Source organism: Trichomonas vaginalis, chromosome V (assembly GCF_026262505.1).
Source record: "Trichomonas vaginalis G3 chromosome V, whole genome shotgun sequence".
Lineage (NCBI taxonomy): Eukaryota > Parabasalia > Trichomonadida > Trichomonadidae > Trichomonas > Trichomonas vaginalis.
In genome coordinates, this window is record NC_067207.1 from 16,274,316 (window position 1) to 16,291,727 (window position 17,412).

Here is a 17,412-nt window from a genome sequence, read left to right on the forward strand (position 1 = left end):
TCTTGATCGTCAAGAATCTTCAATGTTGTCTTAGCAGCTGGACTGATAACATCTTCATCATCGCTGTTGTCGCTTGAGCTGCTGCTAGACTTCTTCTTGTCAGCTAGATCCTTGACTTTGTCTTCGAGATCATCAACTTTCTTCTTCAGTTTGGCAACTTCGTCTGCATCGGCTGGGTTGGAAGCAAAGCCGGATCTTGGTTGGCCTTCAGAGTCATCGAGGATCTTCAATGTGGTCTTAGCAGCTGGGCTGATCTCATCTTCAGAGTCGGATGAGCTGCTAGAATGATTCTTGCCATGTGTATCCTTAAGCTTGTCTTCGAGGTCTTCTAACTTCTTCTTGAGCTCATCGATCTGATCTTCATCATTCTTAGCCTTTTCTTCGAGATCATCGACACGCTTGTTGAGATCATTGACATCGTTAAGAGCGTCGGTTGGGTCGATGTCGCGGGTGGCACAAACAACTGGAACATCATTGGCCTCGTCTTTATCAACTGGTGTATCGGCAAGCTTCTTCTCGAGATCGTCAACGCGCTTGGCAAGCTCTGCAAGAGCTGGTGTGTCTTCGTTCTCGAGGGCCTTGAGGGCGGCTTGGGCGGCTGGGCTGATGACTTCTTCTTCGTCACCCTTGTCTTCGCCCTTGTCGCTGGAGCTGCTGCTGCTGCTGCTGGACTTCTTCTTGTCGGCAAGCTCCTTAAGCTTGTCTTCGAGATCGTCGACCTTCTTCTTGAGATCGTCGGCATCCTTGGCCTTCTCTTCGAGATCGTCGACCTTCTTCTTGAGTTCGGCAACTTCATCGGCGTCGGCTGGGTTAGAGGCAACGGTTGATGTTGGTTCGCCATCAGAGCCGTCAAGAACCTTTAATGTGGTCTTGGCTGCTGGGCTGATTTCATCTTCGTCGTTGCTGTTGTCGCTGCTGCTGCTGCTGGACTTCTTCTTGTCGGCAAGCTCCTTAAGCTTGTCTTCGAGATCGTCGACCTTCTTCTTGAGTTCGGCAACTTCGGCTGGGTCGGCCTTGGCTTCGTCTTCGTCCTTGCCGGAGCAAACAACTGGGGCATCCTCGGCGGCGGACTCGGCAACTGGTGTATCGGCAAGCTTCTTCTCGAGATCGTCAACGCGCTTGGCAAGCTCTGCAAGAGCTGGTGTGTCTTCGTTCTCGAGGGCCTTGAGGGCGGCTTGGGCGGCTGGGCTGATGACTTCTTCTTCGTCACCCTTGTCTTCGCCCTTGTCGCTGGAGCTGCTGCTGCTGCTGCTGGACTTCTTCTTGTCGGCAAGCTCCTTAAGCTTGTCTTCGAGATCGTCGACCTTCTTCTTGAGTTCGGCAACTTCGGCTGGGTCGGCCTTGGCTTCGTCTTCGTCCTTGCCGGAGCAAACAACTGGGGCATCCTCGGCGGCGGACTCGGCAACTGGTGTATCGGCAAGCTTCTTCTCGAGATCGTCAACGCGCTTGGCAAGCTCTGCAAGAGCCTGTGGATCTTGATCGTCAAGAATCTTCAATGTTGTCTTAGCAGCTGGACTGATAACATCTTCATCATCGCTGTTGTCGCTTGAGCTGCTGCTAGACTTCTTCTTGTCAGCTAGATCCTTGACTTTGTCTTCGAGATCATCAACTTTCTTCTTCAGTTTGGCAACTTCGTCTGCATCGGCTGGGTTGGAAGCAAAGCCGGATCTTGGTTGGCCTTCAGAGTCATCGAGGATCTTCAATGTGGTCTTAGCAGCTGGGCTGATCTCATCTTCAGAGTCGGATGAGCTGCTAGAATGATTCTTGCCATGTGTATCCTTAAGCTTGTCTTCGAGGTCTTCTAACTTCTTCTTGAGCTCATCGATCTGATCTTCATCATTCTTAGCCTTTTCTTCGAGATCATCGACACGCTTGTTGAGATCATTGACATCGTTAAGAGCGTCGGTTGGGTCGATGTCGCGGGTGGCACAAACAACTGGAACATCATTGGCCTCGTCTTTATCAACTGGTGTATCGGCAAGCTTCTTCTCGAGATCGTCAACGCGCTTGGCAAGCTCTGCAAGAGCTGGTGTGTCTTCGTTCTCGAGGGCCTTGAGGGCGGCTTGGGCGGCTGGGCTGATGACTTCTTCTTCGTCACCCTTGTCTTCGCCCTTGTCGCTGGAGCTGCTGCTGCTGCTGCTGGACTTCTTCTTGTCGGCAAGCTCCTTAAGCTTGTCTTCGAGATCGTCGACCTTCTTCTTGAGATCGTCGGCATCCTTGGCCTTCTCTTCGAGATCGTCGACCTTCTTCTTGAGTTCGGCAACTTCATCGGCGTCGGCTGGGTTAGAGGCAACGGTTGATGTTGGTTCGCCATCAGAGCCGTCAAGAACCTTTAATGTGGTCTTGGCTGCTGGGCTGATTTCATCTTCGTCGTTGCTGTTGTCGCTGCTGCTGCTGCTGGACTTCTTCTTGTCGGCAAGCTCCTTAAGCTTGTCTTCGAGATCGTCGACCTTCTTCTTGAGTTCGGCAACTTCGGCTGGGTCGGCCTTGGCTTCGTCTTCGTCCTTGCCGGAGCAAACAACTGGGGCATCCTCGGCGGCGGACTCGGCAACTGGTGTATCGGCAAGCTTCTTCTCGAGATCGTCAACGCGCTTGGCAAGCTCTGCAAGAGCCTGTGGATCTTGATCGTCAAGAATCTTCAATGTTGTCTTAGCAGCTGGACTGATAACATCTTCATCATCGCTGTTGTCGCTTGAGCTGCTGCTAGACTTCTTCTTGTCAGCTAGATCCTTGACTTTGTCTTCGAGATCATCAACTTTCTTCTTCAGTTTGGCAACTTCGTCTGCATCGGCTGGGTTGGAAGCAAAGCCGGATCTTGGTTGGCCTTCAGAGTCATCGAGGATCTTCAATGTGGTCTTAGCAGCTGGGCTGATCTCATCTTCAGAGTCGGATGAGCTGCTAGAATGATTCTTGCCATGTGTATCCTTAAGCTTGTCTTCGAGGTCTTCTAACTTCTTCTTGAGCTCATCGATCTGATCTTCATCATTCTTAGCCTTTTCTTCGAGATCATCGACACGCTTGTTGAGATCATTGACATCGTTAAGAGCGTCGGTTGGGTCGATGTCGCGGGTGGCACAAACAACTGGAACATCATTGGCCTCGTCTTTATCAACTGGTGTATCGGCAAGCTTCTTCTCGAGATCGTCAACGCGCTTGGCAAGCTCTGCAAGAGCTGGTGTGTCTTCGTTCTCGAGGGCCTTGAGGGCGGCTTGGGCGGCTGGGCTGATGACTTCTTCTTCGTCACCCTTGTCCTCGCCCTTGTCGCTGGAGCTGCTGCTGCTGCTGGACTTCTTCTTGTCGGCAACATCCTTAAGCTTGTCTTCGAGGTCTTCTAACTTCTTCTTGAGCTCATCGATCTGATCTTCATCATTCTTAGCCTTTTCTTCGAGATCATCGACACGCTTGTTGAGATCATTGACATCGTTAAGAGCGTCGGTTGGGTCGATGTCGCGGGTGGCACAAACAACTGGAACATCATTGGCCTCGTCTTTATCAACTGGTGTATCGGCAAGCTTCTTCTCGAGATCGTCAACGCGCTTGGCAAGCTCTGCAAGAGCTGGTGTGTCTTCGTTCTCGAGGGCCTTGAGGGCGGCTTGGGCGGCTGGGCTGATGACTTCTTCTTCGTCACCCTTGTCCTCGCCCTTGTCGCTGGAGCTGCTGCTGCTGCTGGACTTCTTCTTGTCGGCAACATCCTTAAGCTTGTCTTCGAGATCGTCGACCTTCTTCTTGAGATCGTCGGCATCCTTGGCCTTCTCTTCGAGATCGTCGACCTTCTTCTTGAGATCGTCGGCATCCTTGGCCTTCTCTTCGAGATCGTCGACCTTCTTCTTGAGATCGTCGGCATCCTTGGCCTTCTCTTCGAGATCGTCGACCTTCTTCTTGAGTTCGGCAACTTCATCGGCGTCGGCTGGGTTAGAGGCAACGGTTGATGTTGGTTCGCCATCAGAGCCGTCAAGAACCTTTAATGTGGTCTTGGCTTCTGGGCTGATTTCATCTTCGTCGTTGCTGTTGTCGCTGCTGCTGCTGGACTTCTTCTTGTCGGCAAGCTCCTTAAGCTTGTCTTCGAGATCGTCGACCTTCTTCTTGAGATCGTCGGCATCCTTGGCCTTCTCTTCGAGATCGTCGACCTTCTTCTTGAGTTCGGCAACTTCGGCTGGGTCGGCCTTGGCTTCGTCTTCGTCCTTGCCGGAGCAAACAACTGGGGCATCCTCGGCGGCGGACTCGGCAACTGGTGTATCGGCAAGCTTCTTCTCGAGATCGTCAACGCGCTTGGCAAGCTCTGCAAGAGCTGGTGTGTCTTCGTTCTCGAGGGCCTTGAGGCGGCTTGGGCGGCTGGGCTGATGACTTCTTCTTCGTCACCCTTGTCTTCGCCCTTGTCGCTGGAGCTGCTGCTGCTGCTGGACTTCTTCTTGTCGGCAAGCTCTTAAGCTTGTCTTCGAGATCGTCGACCTTCTTCTTGAGATCGTCGGCATCCTTGGCCTTCTCTTCGAGATCGTCGACCTTCTTCTTGAGTTCGGCAACTTCATCGGCGTCGGCTGGTTAGAGGCAACGGTTGATGTTGGTTCGCCATCAGAGCCGTCAAGAACCTTTAATGTGGTCTTGGCTGCTGGGCTGATTTCATCTTCGTCGTTGCTGTTGTCGCTGTTGCTGCTGCTGGACTTCTTCTTGTCGGCAAGCTCCTTAAGCTTGTCTTCGAGATCGTCGACTTCTTCTTGAGTTCGGCAACTTCGGCTGGGTCGGCCTTGGCTTCGTCTTCGTCCTTGCCGGAGCAAACAACTGGGGCATCCTCGGCGGCGGACTCGGCAACTGGTGTATCGGCAAGCTTCTTCTCGAGATCGTCAACGCGCTTGGCAAGCTCTGCAAGAGCTGGTGTGTCTTCGTTCTCGAGGGCCTTGAGGGCGGCTTGGGCGGCTGGGCTGATGACTTCTTCTTCGTCACCCTTGTCCTCGCCCTTGTCGCTGGAGCTGCTGCTGCTGCTGCTGGACTTCTTCTTGTCGGCAAGCTCCTTAAGCTTGTCTTCGAGATCGTCGACCTTCTTCTTGAGATCGTCGGCATCCTTGGCCTTCTCTTCGAGATCGTCGACCTTCTTCTTGAGATCGTCGGCATCCTTGGCCTTCTCTTCGAGATCGTCGACCTTCTTCTTGAGTTCGGCAACTTCGGCTGGGTCGGCCTTGGCTTCGTCTTCGTCCTTGCCGGAGCAAACAACTGGGGCTCGGCGCGGCGGACTCGGCAACTGGTGTATCGGCAAGCTTCTTCTCGAGATCGTCAACGCGCTTGGCAAGCTCTGCAAGAGCCTGTGGATCTTGATCGTCAAGAATCTTCAATGTTGTCTTAGCAGCTGGACTGATAACATCTTCATCATCGCTGTTGTCGCTTGAGCTGCTGCTAGACTTCTTCTTGTCAGCTAGATCCTTGACTTTGTCTTCGAGATCATCAACTTTCTTCTTCAGTTTGGCAACTTCGTCTGCATCGGCTGGGTTGGAAGCAAAGCCGGATCTTGGTTGGCCTTCAGAGTCATCGAGGATCTTCAATGTGGTCTTAGCAGCTGGGCTGATCTCATCTTCAGAGTCGGATGAGCTGCTAGAATGATTCTTGCCATGTGTATCCTTAAGCTTGTCTTCGAGGTCTTCTAACTTCTTCTTGAGCTCATCGATCTGATCTTCATCATTCTTAGCCTTTTCTTCGAGATCATCGACACGCTTGTTGAGATCATTGACATCGTTAAGAGCGTCGGTTGGGTCGATGTCGCGGGTGGCACAAACAACTGGAACATCATTGGCCTCGTCTTTATCAACTGGTGTATCGGCAAGCTTCTTCTCGAGATCGTCAACGCGCTTGGCAAGCTCTGCAAGAGCTGGTGTGTCTTCGTTCTCGAGGGCCTTGAGGGCGGCTTGGGCGGCTGGGCTGATGACTTCTTCTTCGTCACCCTTGTCTTCGCCCTTGTCGCTGGAGCTGCTGCTGCTGCTGCTGGACTTCTTCTTGTCGGCAAGCTCCTTAAGCTTGTCTTCGAGATCGTCGACCTTCTTCTTGAGATCGTCGGCATCCTTGGCCTTCTCTTCGAGATCGTCGACCTTCTTCTTGAGATCGTCGGCATCCTTGGCCTTCTCTTCGAGATCGTCGACCTTCTTCTTGAGATCGTCGGCATCCTTGGCCTTCTCTTCGAGATCGTCGACCTTCTTCTTGAGTTCGGCAACTTCGGCTGGGTCGGCCTTGGCTTCGTCTTCGTCCTTGCCGGAGCAAACAACTGGGGCATCCTCGGCGGCGGACTCGGCAACTGGTGTATCGGCAAGCTTCTTCTCGAGATCGTCAACGCGCTTGGCAAGCTCTGCAAGAGCTGGTGTGTCTTCGTTCTCGAGGCCTTGAGGGCGGCTTGGGCGGCTGGGCTGATGACTTCTTCTTCGTCACCCTTGTCTTCGCCCTTGTCGCTGGAGCTGCTGCTGCTGCTGCTGGACTTCTTCTTGTCGGCAAGCTCCTTAAGCTTGTCTTCGAGATCGTCGACCTTCTTCTTGAGATCGTCGGCATCCTTGGCCTTCTCTTCGAGATCGTCGACCTTCTTCTTGAGATCGTCGCAAGCTCCTTAAGCTTGTCTTCGAGATCGTCGACCTTCTTCTTGAGATCGTCGGCATCCTTGGCCTTCTCTTCGAGATCGTCGACCTTCTTCTTGAGATCGTCGGCATCCTTGGCCTTCTCTTCGAGATCGTCGACCTTCTTCTTGAGTTCGGCAACTTCGGCTGGGTCGGCCTTGGCTTCGTCTTCGTCCTTGCCGGAGCAAACAACTGGGGCATCCTCGGCGGCGGACTCGGCAACTGGTGTATCGGCAAGCTTCTTCTCGAGATCGTCAACGCGCTTGGCAAGCTCTGCAAGAGCTGGTGTGTCTTCGTTCTCGAGGGCCTTGAGGGCGGCTTGGGCGGCTGGGCTGATGACTTCTTCTTCGTCACCCTTGTCTTCGCCCTTGTCGCTGGAGCTGCTGCTGCTGCTGGACTTCTTCTTGTCGGCAATATCCTTAAGCTTGTCTTCGAGGTCTTCTAACTTCTTCTTGAGCTCATCGATCTGATCTTCATCATTCTTAGCCTTTTCTTCGAGATCATCGACACGCTTGTTGAGATCATTGACATCGTTAAGAGCGTCGGTTGGGTCGATGTCGCGGGTGGCACAAACAACTGGAACATCATTGGCCTCGTCTTTATCAACTGGTGTATCGGCAAGCTTCTTCTCGAGATCGTCAACGCGCTTGGCAAGCTCTGCAAGAGCTGGTGTGTCTTCGTTCTCGAGGGCCTTGAGGGCGGCTTGGGCGGCTGGGCTGATGACTTCTTCTTCGTCACCCTTGTCTTCGCCCTTGTCGCTGGAGCTGCTGCTGCTGCTGCTGGACTTCTTCTTGTCGGCAAGCTCCTTAAGCTTGTCTTCGAGATCGTCGACCTTCTTCTTGAGTTCGGCAACTTCGGCTGGGTCGGCCTTGGCTTCGTCTTCGTCCTTGCCGGAGCAAACAACTGGGGCATCCTCGGCGGCGGACTCGGCAACTGGTGTATCGGCAAGCTTCTTCTCGAGATCGTCAACGCGCTTGGCAAGCTCTGCAAGAGCTGGTGTGTCTTCGTTCTCGAGGGCCTTGAGGGCGGCTTGGGCGGCTGGGCTGATGACTTCTTCTTCGTCACCCTTGTCCTCGCCCTTGTCGCTGGAGCTGCTGCTGCTGCTGGACTTCTTCTTGTCGGCAACATCCTTAAGCTTGTCTTCGAGGTCTTCTAACTTCTTCTTGAGCTCATCGATCTGATCTTCATCATTCTTAGCCTTTTCTTCGAGATCATCGACACGCTTGTTGAGATCATTGACATCGTTAAGAGCGTCGGTTGGGTCGATGTCGCGGGTGGCACAAACAACTGGAACATCATTGGCCTCGTCTTTATCAACTGGTGTATCGGCAAGCTTCTTCTCGAGATCGTCAACGCGCTTGGCAAGCTCTGCAAGAGCTGGTGTGTCTTCGTTCTCGAGGGCCTTGAGGGCGGCTTGGGCGGCTGGGCTGATGACTTCTTCTTCGTCACCCTTGTCTTCGCCCTTGTCGCTGGAGCTGCTGCTGCTGCTGGACTTCTTCTTGTCGGCAAGCTCCTTAAGCTTGTCTTCGAGATCGTCGACCTTCTTCTTGAGATCGTCGGCATCCTTGGCCTTCTCTTCGAGATCGTCGACCTTCTTCTTGAGTTCGGCAACTTCGGCTGGGTCGGCCTTGGCTTCGTCTTCGTCCTTGCCGGAGCAAACAACTGGGGCATCCTCGGCGGCGGACTCGGCAACTGGTGTATCGGCAAGCTTCTTCTCGAGATCGTCAACGCGCTTGGCAAGCTCTGCAAGAGCTGGTGTGTCTTCGTTCTCGAGGGCCTTGAGGGCGGCTTGGGCGGCTGGGCTGATGACTTCTTCTTCGTCACCCTTGTCCTCGCCCTTGTCGCTGGAGCTGCTGCTGCTGCTGCTGGACTTCTTCTTGTCGGCAAGCTCCTTAAGCTTGTCTTCGAGATCGTCGACCTTCTTCTTGAGATCGTCGGCATCCTTGGCCTTCTCTTCGAGATCGTCGACCTTCTTCTTGAGTTCGGCAACTTCGGCTGGGTCGGCCTTGGCTTCGTCTTCGTCCTTGCCGGAGCAAACAACTGGGGCATCCTCGGCGGCGGACTCGGCAACTGGTGTATCGGCAAGCTTCTTCTCGAGATCGTCAACGCGCTTGGCAAGCTCTGCAAGAGCTGGTGTGTCTTCGTTCTCGAGGGCCTTGAGGGCGGCTTGGGCGGCTGGGCTGATGACTTCTTCGTCACCCTTGTCCTCGCCCTTGTCGCTGGAGCTGCTGCTGCTGCTGGACTTCTTCTTGTCGGCAACATCCTTAAGCTTGTCTTCGAGGTCTTCTAACTTCTTCTTGAGCTCATCGATCTGATCTTCATCATTCTTAGCCTTTTCTTCGAGATCATCGACACGCTTGTTGAGATCATTGACATCGTTAAGAGCGTCGGTTGGGTCGATGTCGCGGGTGGCACAAACAACTGGAACATCATTGGCCTCGTCTTCATCAACTGGTGTATCGGCAAGCTTCTTCTCGAGATCGTCAACGCGCTTGGCAAGCTCTGCAAGAGCTGGTGTGTCTTCGTTCTCGAGGGCCTTGAGGGCGGCTTGGGCGGCTGGGCTGATGACTTCTTCTTCGTCACCCTTGTCTTCGCCCTTGTCGCTGGAGCTGCTGCTGCTGCTGGACTTCTTCTTGTCGGCAACATCCTTAAGCTTGTCTTCGAGGTCTTCTAACTTCTTCTTGAGCTCATCGATCTGATCTTCATCATTCTTAGCCTTTTCTTCGAGATCATCGACACGCTTGTTGAGATCATTGACATCGTTAAGAGCGTCGGTTGGGTCGATGTCGCGGGTGGCACAAACAACTGGAACATCATTGGCCTCGTCTTTATCAACTGGTGTATCGGCAAGCTTCTTCTCGAGATCGTCAACGCGCTTGGCAAGCTCTGCAAGAGCTGGTGTGTCTTCGTTCTCGAGGGCCTTGAGGGCGGCTTGGGCGGCTGGGCTGATGACTTCTTCTTCGTCACCCTTGTCCTCGCCCTTGTCGCTGGAGCTGCTGCTGCTGCTGGACTTCTTCTTGTCGGCAAGCTCCTTAAGCTTGTCTTCGAGATCGTCGACCTTCTTCTTGAGATCGTCGGCATCCTTGGCCTTCTCTTCGAGATCGTCGACCTTCTTCTTGAGATCGTCGGCATCCTTGGCCTTCTCTTCGAGATCGTCGACCTTCTTCTTGAGTTCGGCAACTTCGGCTGGGTCGGCCTTGGCTTCGTCTTCGTCCTTGCCGGAGCAAACAACTGGGGCATCCTCGGCGGCGGACTCGGCAACTGGTGTATCGGCAAGCTTCTTCTCGAGATCGTCAACGCGCTTGGCAAGCTCTGCAAGAGCTGGTGTGTCTTCGTTCTCGAGGGCCTTGAGGGCGGCTTGGGCGGCTGGGCTGATGACTTCTTCTTCGTCACCCTTGTCCTCGCCCTTGTCGCTGGAGCTGCTGCTGCTGCTGCTGGACTTCTTCTTGTCGGCAAGCTCCTTAAGCTTGTCTTCGAGATCGTCGACCTTCTTCTTGAGATCGTCGGCATCCTTGGCCTTCTCTTCGAGATCGTCGACCTTCTTCTTGAGATCGTCGGCATCCTTGGCCTTCTCTTCGAGATCGTCGACCTTCTTCTTGAGTTCGGCAACTTCGGCTGGGTCGGCCTTGGCTTCGTCTTCGTCCTTGCCGGAGCAAACAACTGGGGCATCCTCGGCGGCGGACTCGGCAACTGGTGTATCGGCAAGCTTCTTCTCGAGATCGTCAACGCGCTTGGCAAGCTCTGCAAGAGCTGGTGTGTCTTCGTTCTCGAGGGCCTTGAGGGCGGCTTGGGCGGCTGGGCTGATGACTTCTTCTTCGTCACCCTTGTCTTCGCCCTTGTCGCTGGAGCTGCTGCTGCTGCTGGACTTCTTCTTGTCGGCAAGCTCCTTAAGCTTGTCTTCGAGATCGTCGACCTTCTTCTTGAGATCGTCGGCATCCTTGGCCTTCTCTTCGAGATCGTCGACCTTCTTCTTGAGATCGTCGGCATCCTTGGCCTTCTCTTCGAGATCGTCGACCTTCTTCTTGAGTTCGGCAACTTCGGCTGGGTCGGCCTTGGCTTCGTCTTCGTCCTTGCCGGAGCAAACAACTGGGGCATCCTCGGCGGCGGACTCGGCAACTGGTGTATCGGCAAGCTTCTTCTCGAGATCGTCAACGCGCTTGGCAAGCTCTGCAAGAGCTGGTGTGTCTTCGTTCTCGAGGGCCTTGAGGGCGGCTTGGGCGGCTGGGCTGATGACTTCTTCTTCGTCACCCTTGTCCTCGCCCTTGTCGCTGGAGCTGCTGCTGCTGCTGGACTTCTTCTTGTCGGCAAGCTCCTTAAGCTTGTCTTCGAGATCGTCGACCTTCTTCTTGAGATCGTCGGCATCCTTGGCCTTCTCTTCGAGATCGTCGACCTTCTTCTTGAGATCGTCGGCATCCTTGGCCTTCTCTTCGAGATCGTCGACCTTTCTTGAGTTCGGCAACTTCGGCTGGGTCGGCCTTGGCTTCGTCTTCGTCCTTGCCGGAGCAAACAACTGGGGCATCCTCGGCGGCGGACTCGGCAACTGGTGTATCGGCAAGCTTCTTCTCGAGATCGTCAACGCGCTTGGCAAGCTCTGCAAGAGCTGGTGTGTCTTCGTTCTCGAGGGCCTTGAGGGCGGCTTGGGCGGCTGGGCTGATGACTTCTTCTTCGTCACCCTTGTCCTCGCCCTTGTCGCTGGAGCTGCTGCTGCTGCTGGACTTCTTCTTGTCGGCAAGCTCCTTAAGCTTGTCTTCGAGATCGTCGACCTTCTTCTTGAGATCGTCGGCATCCTTGGCCTTCTCTTCGAGATCGTCGACCTTCTTCTTGAGATCGTCGGCATCCTTGGCCTTCTCTTCGAGATCGTCGACCTTCTTCTTGAGATCGTCGGCATCCTTGGCCTTCTCTTCGAGATCGTCGACCTTCTTCTTGAGTTCGGCAACTTCGGCTGGGTCGGCCTTGGCTTCGTCTTCGTCCTTGCCGGAGCAAACAACTGGGGCATCCTCGGCGGCGGACTCGGCAACTGGTGTATCGGCAAGCTTCTTCTCGAGATCGTCAACGCGCTTGGCAAGCTCTGCAAGAGCTGGTGTGTCTTCGTTCTCGAGGGCCTTGAGGGCGGCTTGGGCGGCTGGGCTGATGACTTCTTCTTCGTCACCCTTGTCCTCGCCCTTGTCGCTGGAGCTGCTGCTGCTGCTGCTGGACTTCTTCTTGTCGGCAAGCTCCTTAAGCTTGTCTTCGAGATCGTCGACCTTCTTCTTGAGATCGTCGGCATCCTTGGCCTTCTCTTCGAGATCGTCGACCTTCTTCTTGAGATCGTCGGCATCCTTGGCCTTCTCTTCGAGATCGTCGACCTTCTTCTTGAGTTCGGCAACTTCGGCTGGGTCGGCCTTGGCTTCGTCTTCGTCCTTGCCGGAGCAAACAACTGGGGCATCCTCGGCGGCGGACTCGGCAACTGGTGTATCGGCAAGCTTCTTCTCGAGATCGTCAACGCGCTTGGCAAGCTCTGCAAGAGCTGGTGTGTCTTCGTTCTCGAGGGCCTTGAGGGCGGCTTGGGCGGCTGGGCTGATGACTTCTTCTTCGTCACCCTTGTCTTCGCCCTTGTCGCTGGAGCTGCTGCTGCTGCTGCTGGACTTCTTCTTGTCGGCAAGCTCCTTAAGCTTGTCTTCGAGATCGTCGACCTTCTTCTTGAGATCGTCGGCATCCTTGGCCTTCTCTTCGAGATCGTCGACCTTCTTCTTGAGTTCGGCAACTTCGGCTGGGTCGGCCTTGGCTTCGTCTTCGTCCTTGCCGGAGCAAACAACTGGGGCATCCTCGGCGGCGGACTCGGCAACTGGTGTATCGGCAAGCTTCTTCTCGAGATCGTCAACGCGCTTGGCAAGCTCTGCAAGAGCTGGTGTGTCTTCGTTCTCGAGGGCCTTGAGGGCGGCTTGGGCGGCTGGGCTGATGACTTCTTCGTCACCCTTGTCCTCGCCCTTGTCGCTGGAGCTGCTGCTGCTGCTGGACTTCTTCTTGTCGGCAACATCCTTAAGCTTGTCTTCGAGGTCTTCTAACTTCTTCTTGAGCTCATCGATCTGATCTTCATCATTCTTAGCCTTTTCTTCGAGATCATCGACACGCTTGTTGAGATCATTGACATCGTTAAGAGCGTCGGTTGGGTCGATGTCGCGGGTGGCACAAACAACTGGAACATCATTGGCCTCGTCTTCATCAACTGGTGTATCGGCAAGCTTCTTCTCGAGATCGTCAACGCGCTTGGCAAGCTCTGCAAGAGCTGGTGTGTCTTCGTTCTCGAGGGCCTTGAGGGCGGCTTGGGCGGCTGGGCTGATGACTTCTTCTTCGTCACCCTTGTCCTCGCCCTTGTCGCTGGAGCTGCTGCTGCTGCTGGACTTCTTCTTGTCGGCAAGCTCCTTAAGCTTCTCTTCGAGATCGTCGACCTTCTTCTTGAGATCGTCGGCATCCTTGGCCTTCTCTTCGAGATCGTCGACCTTCTTCTTGAGATCGTCGGCATCCTTGGCCTTCTCTTCGAGATCGTCGACCTTCTTCTTGAGTTCGGCAACTTCGGCTGGGTCGGCCTTGGCTTCGTCTTCGTCCTTGCCGGAGCAAACAACTGGGGCATCCTCGGCGGCGGACTCGGCAACTGGTGTATCGGCAAGCTTCTTCTCGAGATCGTCAACGCGCTTGGCAAGCTCTGCAAGAGCTGGTGTGTCTTCGTTCTCGAGGGCCTTGAGGGCGGCTTGGGCGGCTGGGCTGATGACTTCTTCTTCGTCACCCTTGTCCTCGCCCTTGTCGCTGGAGCTGCTGCTGCTGCTGGACTTCTTCTTGTCGGCAAGCTCCTTAAGCTTGTCTTCGAGATCGTCGACCTTCTTCTTGAGATCGTCGGCATCCTTGGCCTTCTCTTCGAGATCGTCGACCTTCTTCTTGAGATCGTCGGCATCCTTGGCCTTCTCTTCGAGATCGTCGACCTTCTTCTTGAGATCGTCGGCATCCTTGGCCTTCTCTTCGAGATCGTCGACCTTCTTCTTGAGATCGTCGGCATCCTTGGCCTTCTCTTCGAGATCGTCGACCTTCTTCTTGAGTTCGGCAACTTCGGCTGGGTCGGCCTTGGCTTCGTCTTCGTCCTTGCCGGAGCAAACAACTGGGGCATCCTCGGCGGCGGACTCGGCAACTGGTGTATCGGCAAGCTTCTTCTCGAGATCGTCAACGCGCTTGGCAAGCTCTGCAAGAGCTGGTGTGTCTTCGTTCTCGAGGGCCTTGAGGGCGGCTTGGGCGGCTGGGCTGATGACTTCTTCTTCGTCACCCTTGTCCTCGCCCTTGTCGCTGGAGCTGCTGCTGCTGCTGGACTTCTTTTGTCGGCAACATCCTTAAGCTTGTCTTCGAGGTCTTCTAACTTCTTCTTGAGCTCATCGATCTGATCTTCATCATTCTTAGCCTTTTCTTCGAGATCATCGACACGCTTGTTGAGATCATTGACATCGTTAAGAGCGTCGGTTGGGTCGATGTCGCGGGGTGGCACAAACAACTGGAACATCATTGGCCTCGTCTTTATCAACTGGTGTATCGGCAAGCTTCTTCTCGAGATCGTCAACGCGCTTGGCAAGCTCTGCAAGAGCTGGTGTGTCTTCGTTCTCGAGGGCCTTGAGGGCGGCTTGGGCGGCTGGGCTGATGACTTCTTCTTCGTCACCCTTGTCCTCGCCCTTGTCGCTGGAGCTGCTGCTGCTGCTGGACTTCTTCTTGTCGGCAAGCTCCTTAAGCTTCTCTTCGAGATCGTCGACCTTCTTCTTGAGATCGTCGGCATCCTTGGCCTTCTCTTCGAGATCGTCGACCTTCTTCTTGAGATCGTCGGCATCCTTGGCCTTCTCTTCGAGATCGTCGACCTTCTTCTTGAGATCGTCGGCATCCTTGGCCTTCTCTTCGAGATCGTCGACCTTCTTCTTGAGTTCGGCAACTTCGGCTGGGTCGGCCTTGGCTTCGTCTTCGTCCTTGCCGGAGCAAACAACTGGGGCATCCTCGGCGGCGGACTCGGCAACTGGTGTATCGGCAAGCTTCTTCTCGAGATCGTCAACGCGCTTGGCAAGCTCTGCAAGAGCTGGTGTGTCTTCGTTCTCGAGGGCCTTGAGGGCGGCTTGGGCGGCTGGGCTGATGACTTCTTCTTCGTCACCCTTGTCCTCGCCCTTGTCGCTGGAGCTGCTGCTGCTGCTGGACTTCTTCTTGTCGGCAACATCCTTAAGCTTGTCTTCGAGGTCTTCTAACTTCTTCTTGAGCTCATCGATCTGATCTTCATCATTCTTAGCCTTTTCTTCGAGATCATCGACACGCTTGTTGAGATCATTGACATCGTTAAGAGCGTCGGTTGGGTCGATGTCGCGGGTGGCACAAACAACTGGAACATCATTGGCCTCGTCTTTATCAACTGGTGTATCGGCAAGCTTCTTCTCGAGATCGTCAACGCGCTTGGCAAGCTCTGCAAGAGCTGGTGTGTCTTCGTTCTCGAGGGCCTTGAGGGCGGCTTGGGCGGCTGGGCTGATGACTTCTTCTTCGTCACCCTTGTCCTCGCCCTTGTCGCTGGAGCTGCTGCTGCTGCTGCTGGACTTCTTCTTGTCGGCAAGCTCCTTAAGCTTGTCTTCGAGATCGTCGACCTTCTTCTTGAGATCGTCGGCATCCTTGGCCTTCTCTTCGAGATCGTCGACCTTCTTCTTGAGATCGTCGGCATCCTTGGCCTTCTCTTCGAGATCGTCGACCTTCTTCTTGAGATCGTCGGCATCCTTGCCTTCTCTTCGAGATCGTCGACCTTCTTCTTGAGTTCGGCAACTTCGGCTGGGTCGGCCTTGGCTTCGTCTTCGTCCTTGCCGGAGCAAACAACTGGGCATCCTCGGCGGCGGACTCGGCAACTGGTGTATCGGCAAGCTTCTTCTCGAGATCGTCAACGCGCTTGGCAAGCTCTGCAAGAGCTGGTGTGTCTTCGTTCTCGAGGGCCTTGAGGGCGGCTTGGGCGGCTGGGCTGATGACTTCTTCTTCGTCACCCTTGTCCTCGCCCTTGTCGCTGGAGCTGCTGCTGCTGCTGGACTTCTTCTTGTCGGCAAGCTCCTTAAGCTTGTCTTCGAGATCGTCGACCTTCTTCTTGAGATCGTCGGCATCCTTGGCCTTCTCTTCGAGATCGTCGACCTTCTTCTTGAGATCGTCGGCATCCTTGGCCTTCTCTTCGAGATCGTCGACCTTCTTCTTGAGATCGTCGGCATCCTTGGCCTTCTCTTCGAGATCGTCGACCTTCTTCTTGAGTTCGGCAACTTCGGCTGGGTCGGCCTTGGCTTCGTCTTCGTCTTGCCGGAGCAAACAACTGGGGCATCCTCGGCGGCGGACTCGGCAACTGGTGTATCGGCAAGCTTCTTCTCGAGATCGTCAACGCGCTTGGCAAGCTCTGCAAGAGCTGGTGTGTCTTCGTTCTCGAGGGCCTTGAGGGCGGCTTGGGCGGCTGGGCTGATGACTTCTTCTTCGTCACCCTTGTCCTCGCCCTTGTCGCTGGAGCTGCTGCTGCTGCTGGACTTCTTCTTGTCGGCAAGCTCCTTAAGCTTGTCTTCGAGATCGTCGACCTTCTTCTTGAGTTCGGCAACTTCGGCTGGGTCGGCCTTGGCTTCGTCTTCGTCCTTGCCGGAGCAAACAACTGGGGCATCCTCGGCGGCGGACTCGGCAACTGGTGTATCGGCAAGCTTCTTCTCGAGATCGTCAACGCGCTTGGCAAGCTCTGCAAGAGCTGGTGTGTCTTCGTTCTCGAGGGCCTTGAGGGCGGCTTGGGCGGCTGGGCTGATGACTTCTTCTTCGTCACCCTTGTCCTCGCCCTTGTCGCTGGAGCTGCTGCTGCTGGACTTCTTCTTGTCGGCAAGCTCCTTAAGCTTGTCTTCGAGATCGTCGACCTTCTTCTTGAGATCGTCGGCATCCTTGGCCTTCTCTTCGAGATCGTCGACCTTCTTCTTGAGATCGTCGGCATCCTTGGCCTTCTCTTCGAGATCGTCGACCTTCTTCTTGAGTTCGGCAACTTCGGCTGGGTCGGCCTTGGCTTCGTCTTCGTCCTTGCCGGAGCAAACAACTGGGGCATCCTCGGCGGCGGACTCGGCAACTGGTGTATCGGCAAGCTTCTTCTCGAGATCGTCAACGCGCTTGGCAAGCTCTGCAAGAGCTGGTGTGTCTTCGTTCTCGAGGGCCTTGAGGGCGGCTTGGGCGGCTGGGCTGATGACTTCTTCTTCGTCACCCTTGTCCTCGCCCTTGTCGCTGGAGCTGCTGCTGCTGCTGGACTTCTTCTTGTCGGCAAGCTCCTTAAGCTTGTCTTCGAGATCGTCGACCTTCTTCTTGAGTTCGGCAACTTCGGCTGGGTCGGCCTTGGCTTCGTCTTCGTCCTTGCCGGAGCAAACAACTGGGGCATCCTCGGCGGCGGACTCGGCAACTGGTGTATCGGCAAGCTTCTTCTCGAGATCGTCAACGCGCTTGGCAAGCTCTGCAAGAGCTGGTGTGTCTTCGTTCTCGAGGGCCTTGAGGGCGGCTTGGGCGGCTGGGCTGATGACTTCTTCTTCGTCACCCTTGTCCTCGCCCTTGTCGCTGGAGCTGCTGCTGCTGCTGGACTTCTTCTTGTCGGCAAGCTCCTTAAGCTTGTCTTCGAGATCGTCGACCTTCTTCTTGAGATCGTCGGCATCCTTGGCCTTCTCTTCGAGATCGTCGACCTTCTTCTTGAGATCGTCGGCATCCTTGGCCTTCTCTTCGAGATCGTCGACCTTCTTCTTGAGTTCGGCAACTTCGGCTGGGTCGGCCTTGGCTTCGTCTTCGTCCTTGCCGGAGCAAACAACTG

At 54.9% G+C, this 17,412-nt stretch overlaps 6 protein-coding genes and 1 pseudogene across 7 annotated transcripts; 4 read left to right on the plus strand and 3 right to left on the minus strand.

Moving 5' to 3' along the window:
• Positions 1 to 609: 609 nt before the first annotated feature.
• On the minus strand, positions 610 to 1,384 carry TVAGG3_0347160 (uncharacterized protein; the record flags this gene model as incomplete). Its single annotated transcript, XM_051230963.1, has 1 exon — positions 860 to 1,384. One exon carries the CDS (start codon positions 1,382 to 1,384, stop codon positions 860 to 862), a length of 525 nt encoding a protein of 174 aa, XP_051100693.1.
• A 2,060-nt stretch (positions 1,385 to 3,444) lies between these two features.
• TVAGG3_0347170 (uncharacterized protein) lies at positions 3,445 to 3,929 on the plus strand (the record flags this gene model as incomplete). The annotated part of the gene is made up of 1 exon (XM_051230964.1): positions 3,445 to 3,929. A coding segment is annotated over one exon (485 nt), but the record flags the coding sequence as incomplete, so codon positions are not given.
• Positions 3,930 to 3,961: 32 nt separating this feature from the next.
• Positions 3,962 to 4,207, minus strand: TVAGG3_0347180 (uncharacterized protein; the record flags this gene model as incomplete). The annotated part of the gene is made up of 1 exon (XM_051230965.1): positions 3,962 to 4,207. The coding sequence occupies one exon, from the start codon at positions 4,205 to 4,207 to the stop codon at positions 3,962 to 3,964; it is 246 nt and encodes an 81-aa protein (XP_051100695.1).
• Positions 4,208 to 6,627: 2,420 nt separating this feature from the next.
• On the plus strand, positions 6,628 to 7,244 carry TVAGG3_0347190 (uncharacterized protein; the record flags this gene model as incomplete). The annotated part of the gene is made up of 1 exon (XM_001288824.1): positions 6,628 to 7,029. A coding segment is annotated over one exon (402 nt), but the record flags the coding sequence as incomplete, so codon positions are not given.
• A 1,870-nt stretch (positions 7,245 to 9,114) lies between these two features.
• Positions 9,115 to 9,473, plus strand: TVAGG3_0347200 (uncharacterized protein; the record flags this gene model as incomplete). Its single annotated transcript, XM_001278810.2, has 1 exon — positions 9,115 to 9,258. A coding segment is annotated over one exon (144 nt), but the record flags the coding sequence as incomplete, so codon positions are not given.
• A 1,764-nt stretch (positions 9,474 to 11,237) lies between these two features.
• Positions 11,238 to 12,849, plus strand: TVAGG3_0347210 (uncharacterized protein; the record flags this gene model as incomplete). Its single annotated transcript, XM_051230966.1, has 1 exon — positions 11,238 to 12,628. A coding segment is annotated over one exon (1,391 nt), but the record flags the coding sequence as incomplete, so codon positions are not given.
• A 1,975-nt stretch (positions 12,850 to 14,824) lies between these two features.
• TVAGG3_0347220 lies at positions 14,825 to 15,744 on the minus strand (annotated as a pseudogene). Its single transcript has one exon. A coding segment is annotated over exon 1 (920 nt).
• Positions 15,745 to 17,412: the final 1,668 nt, after the last annotated feature.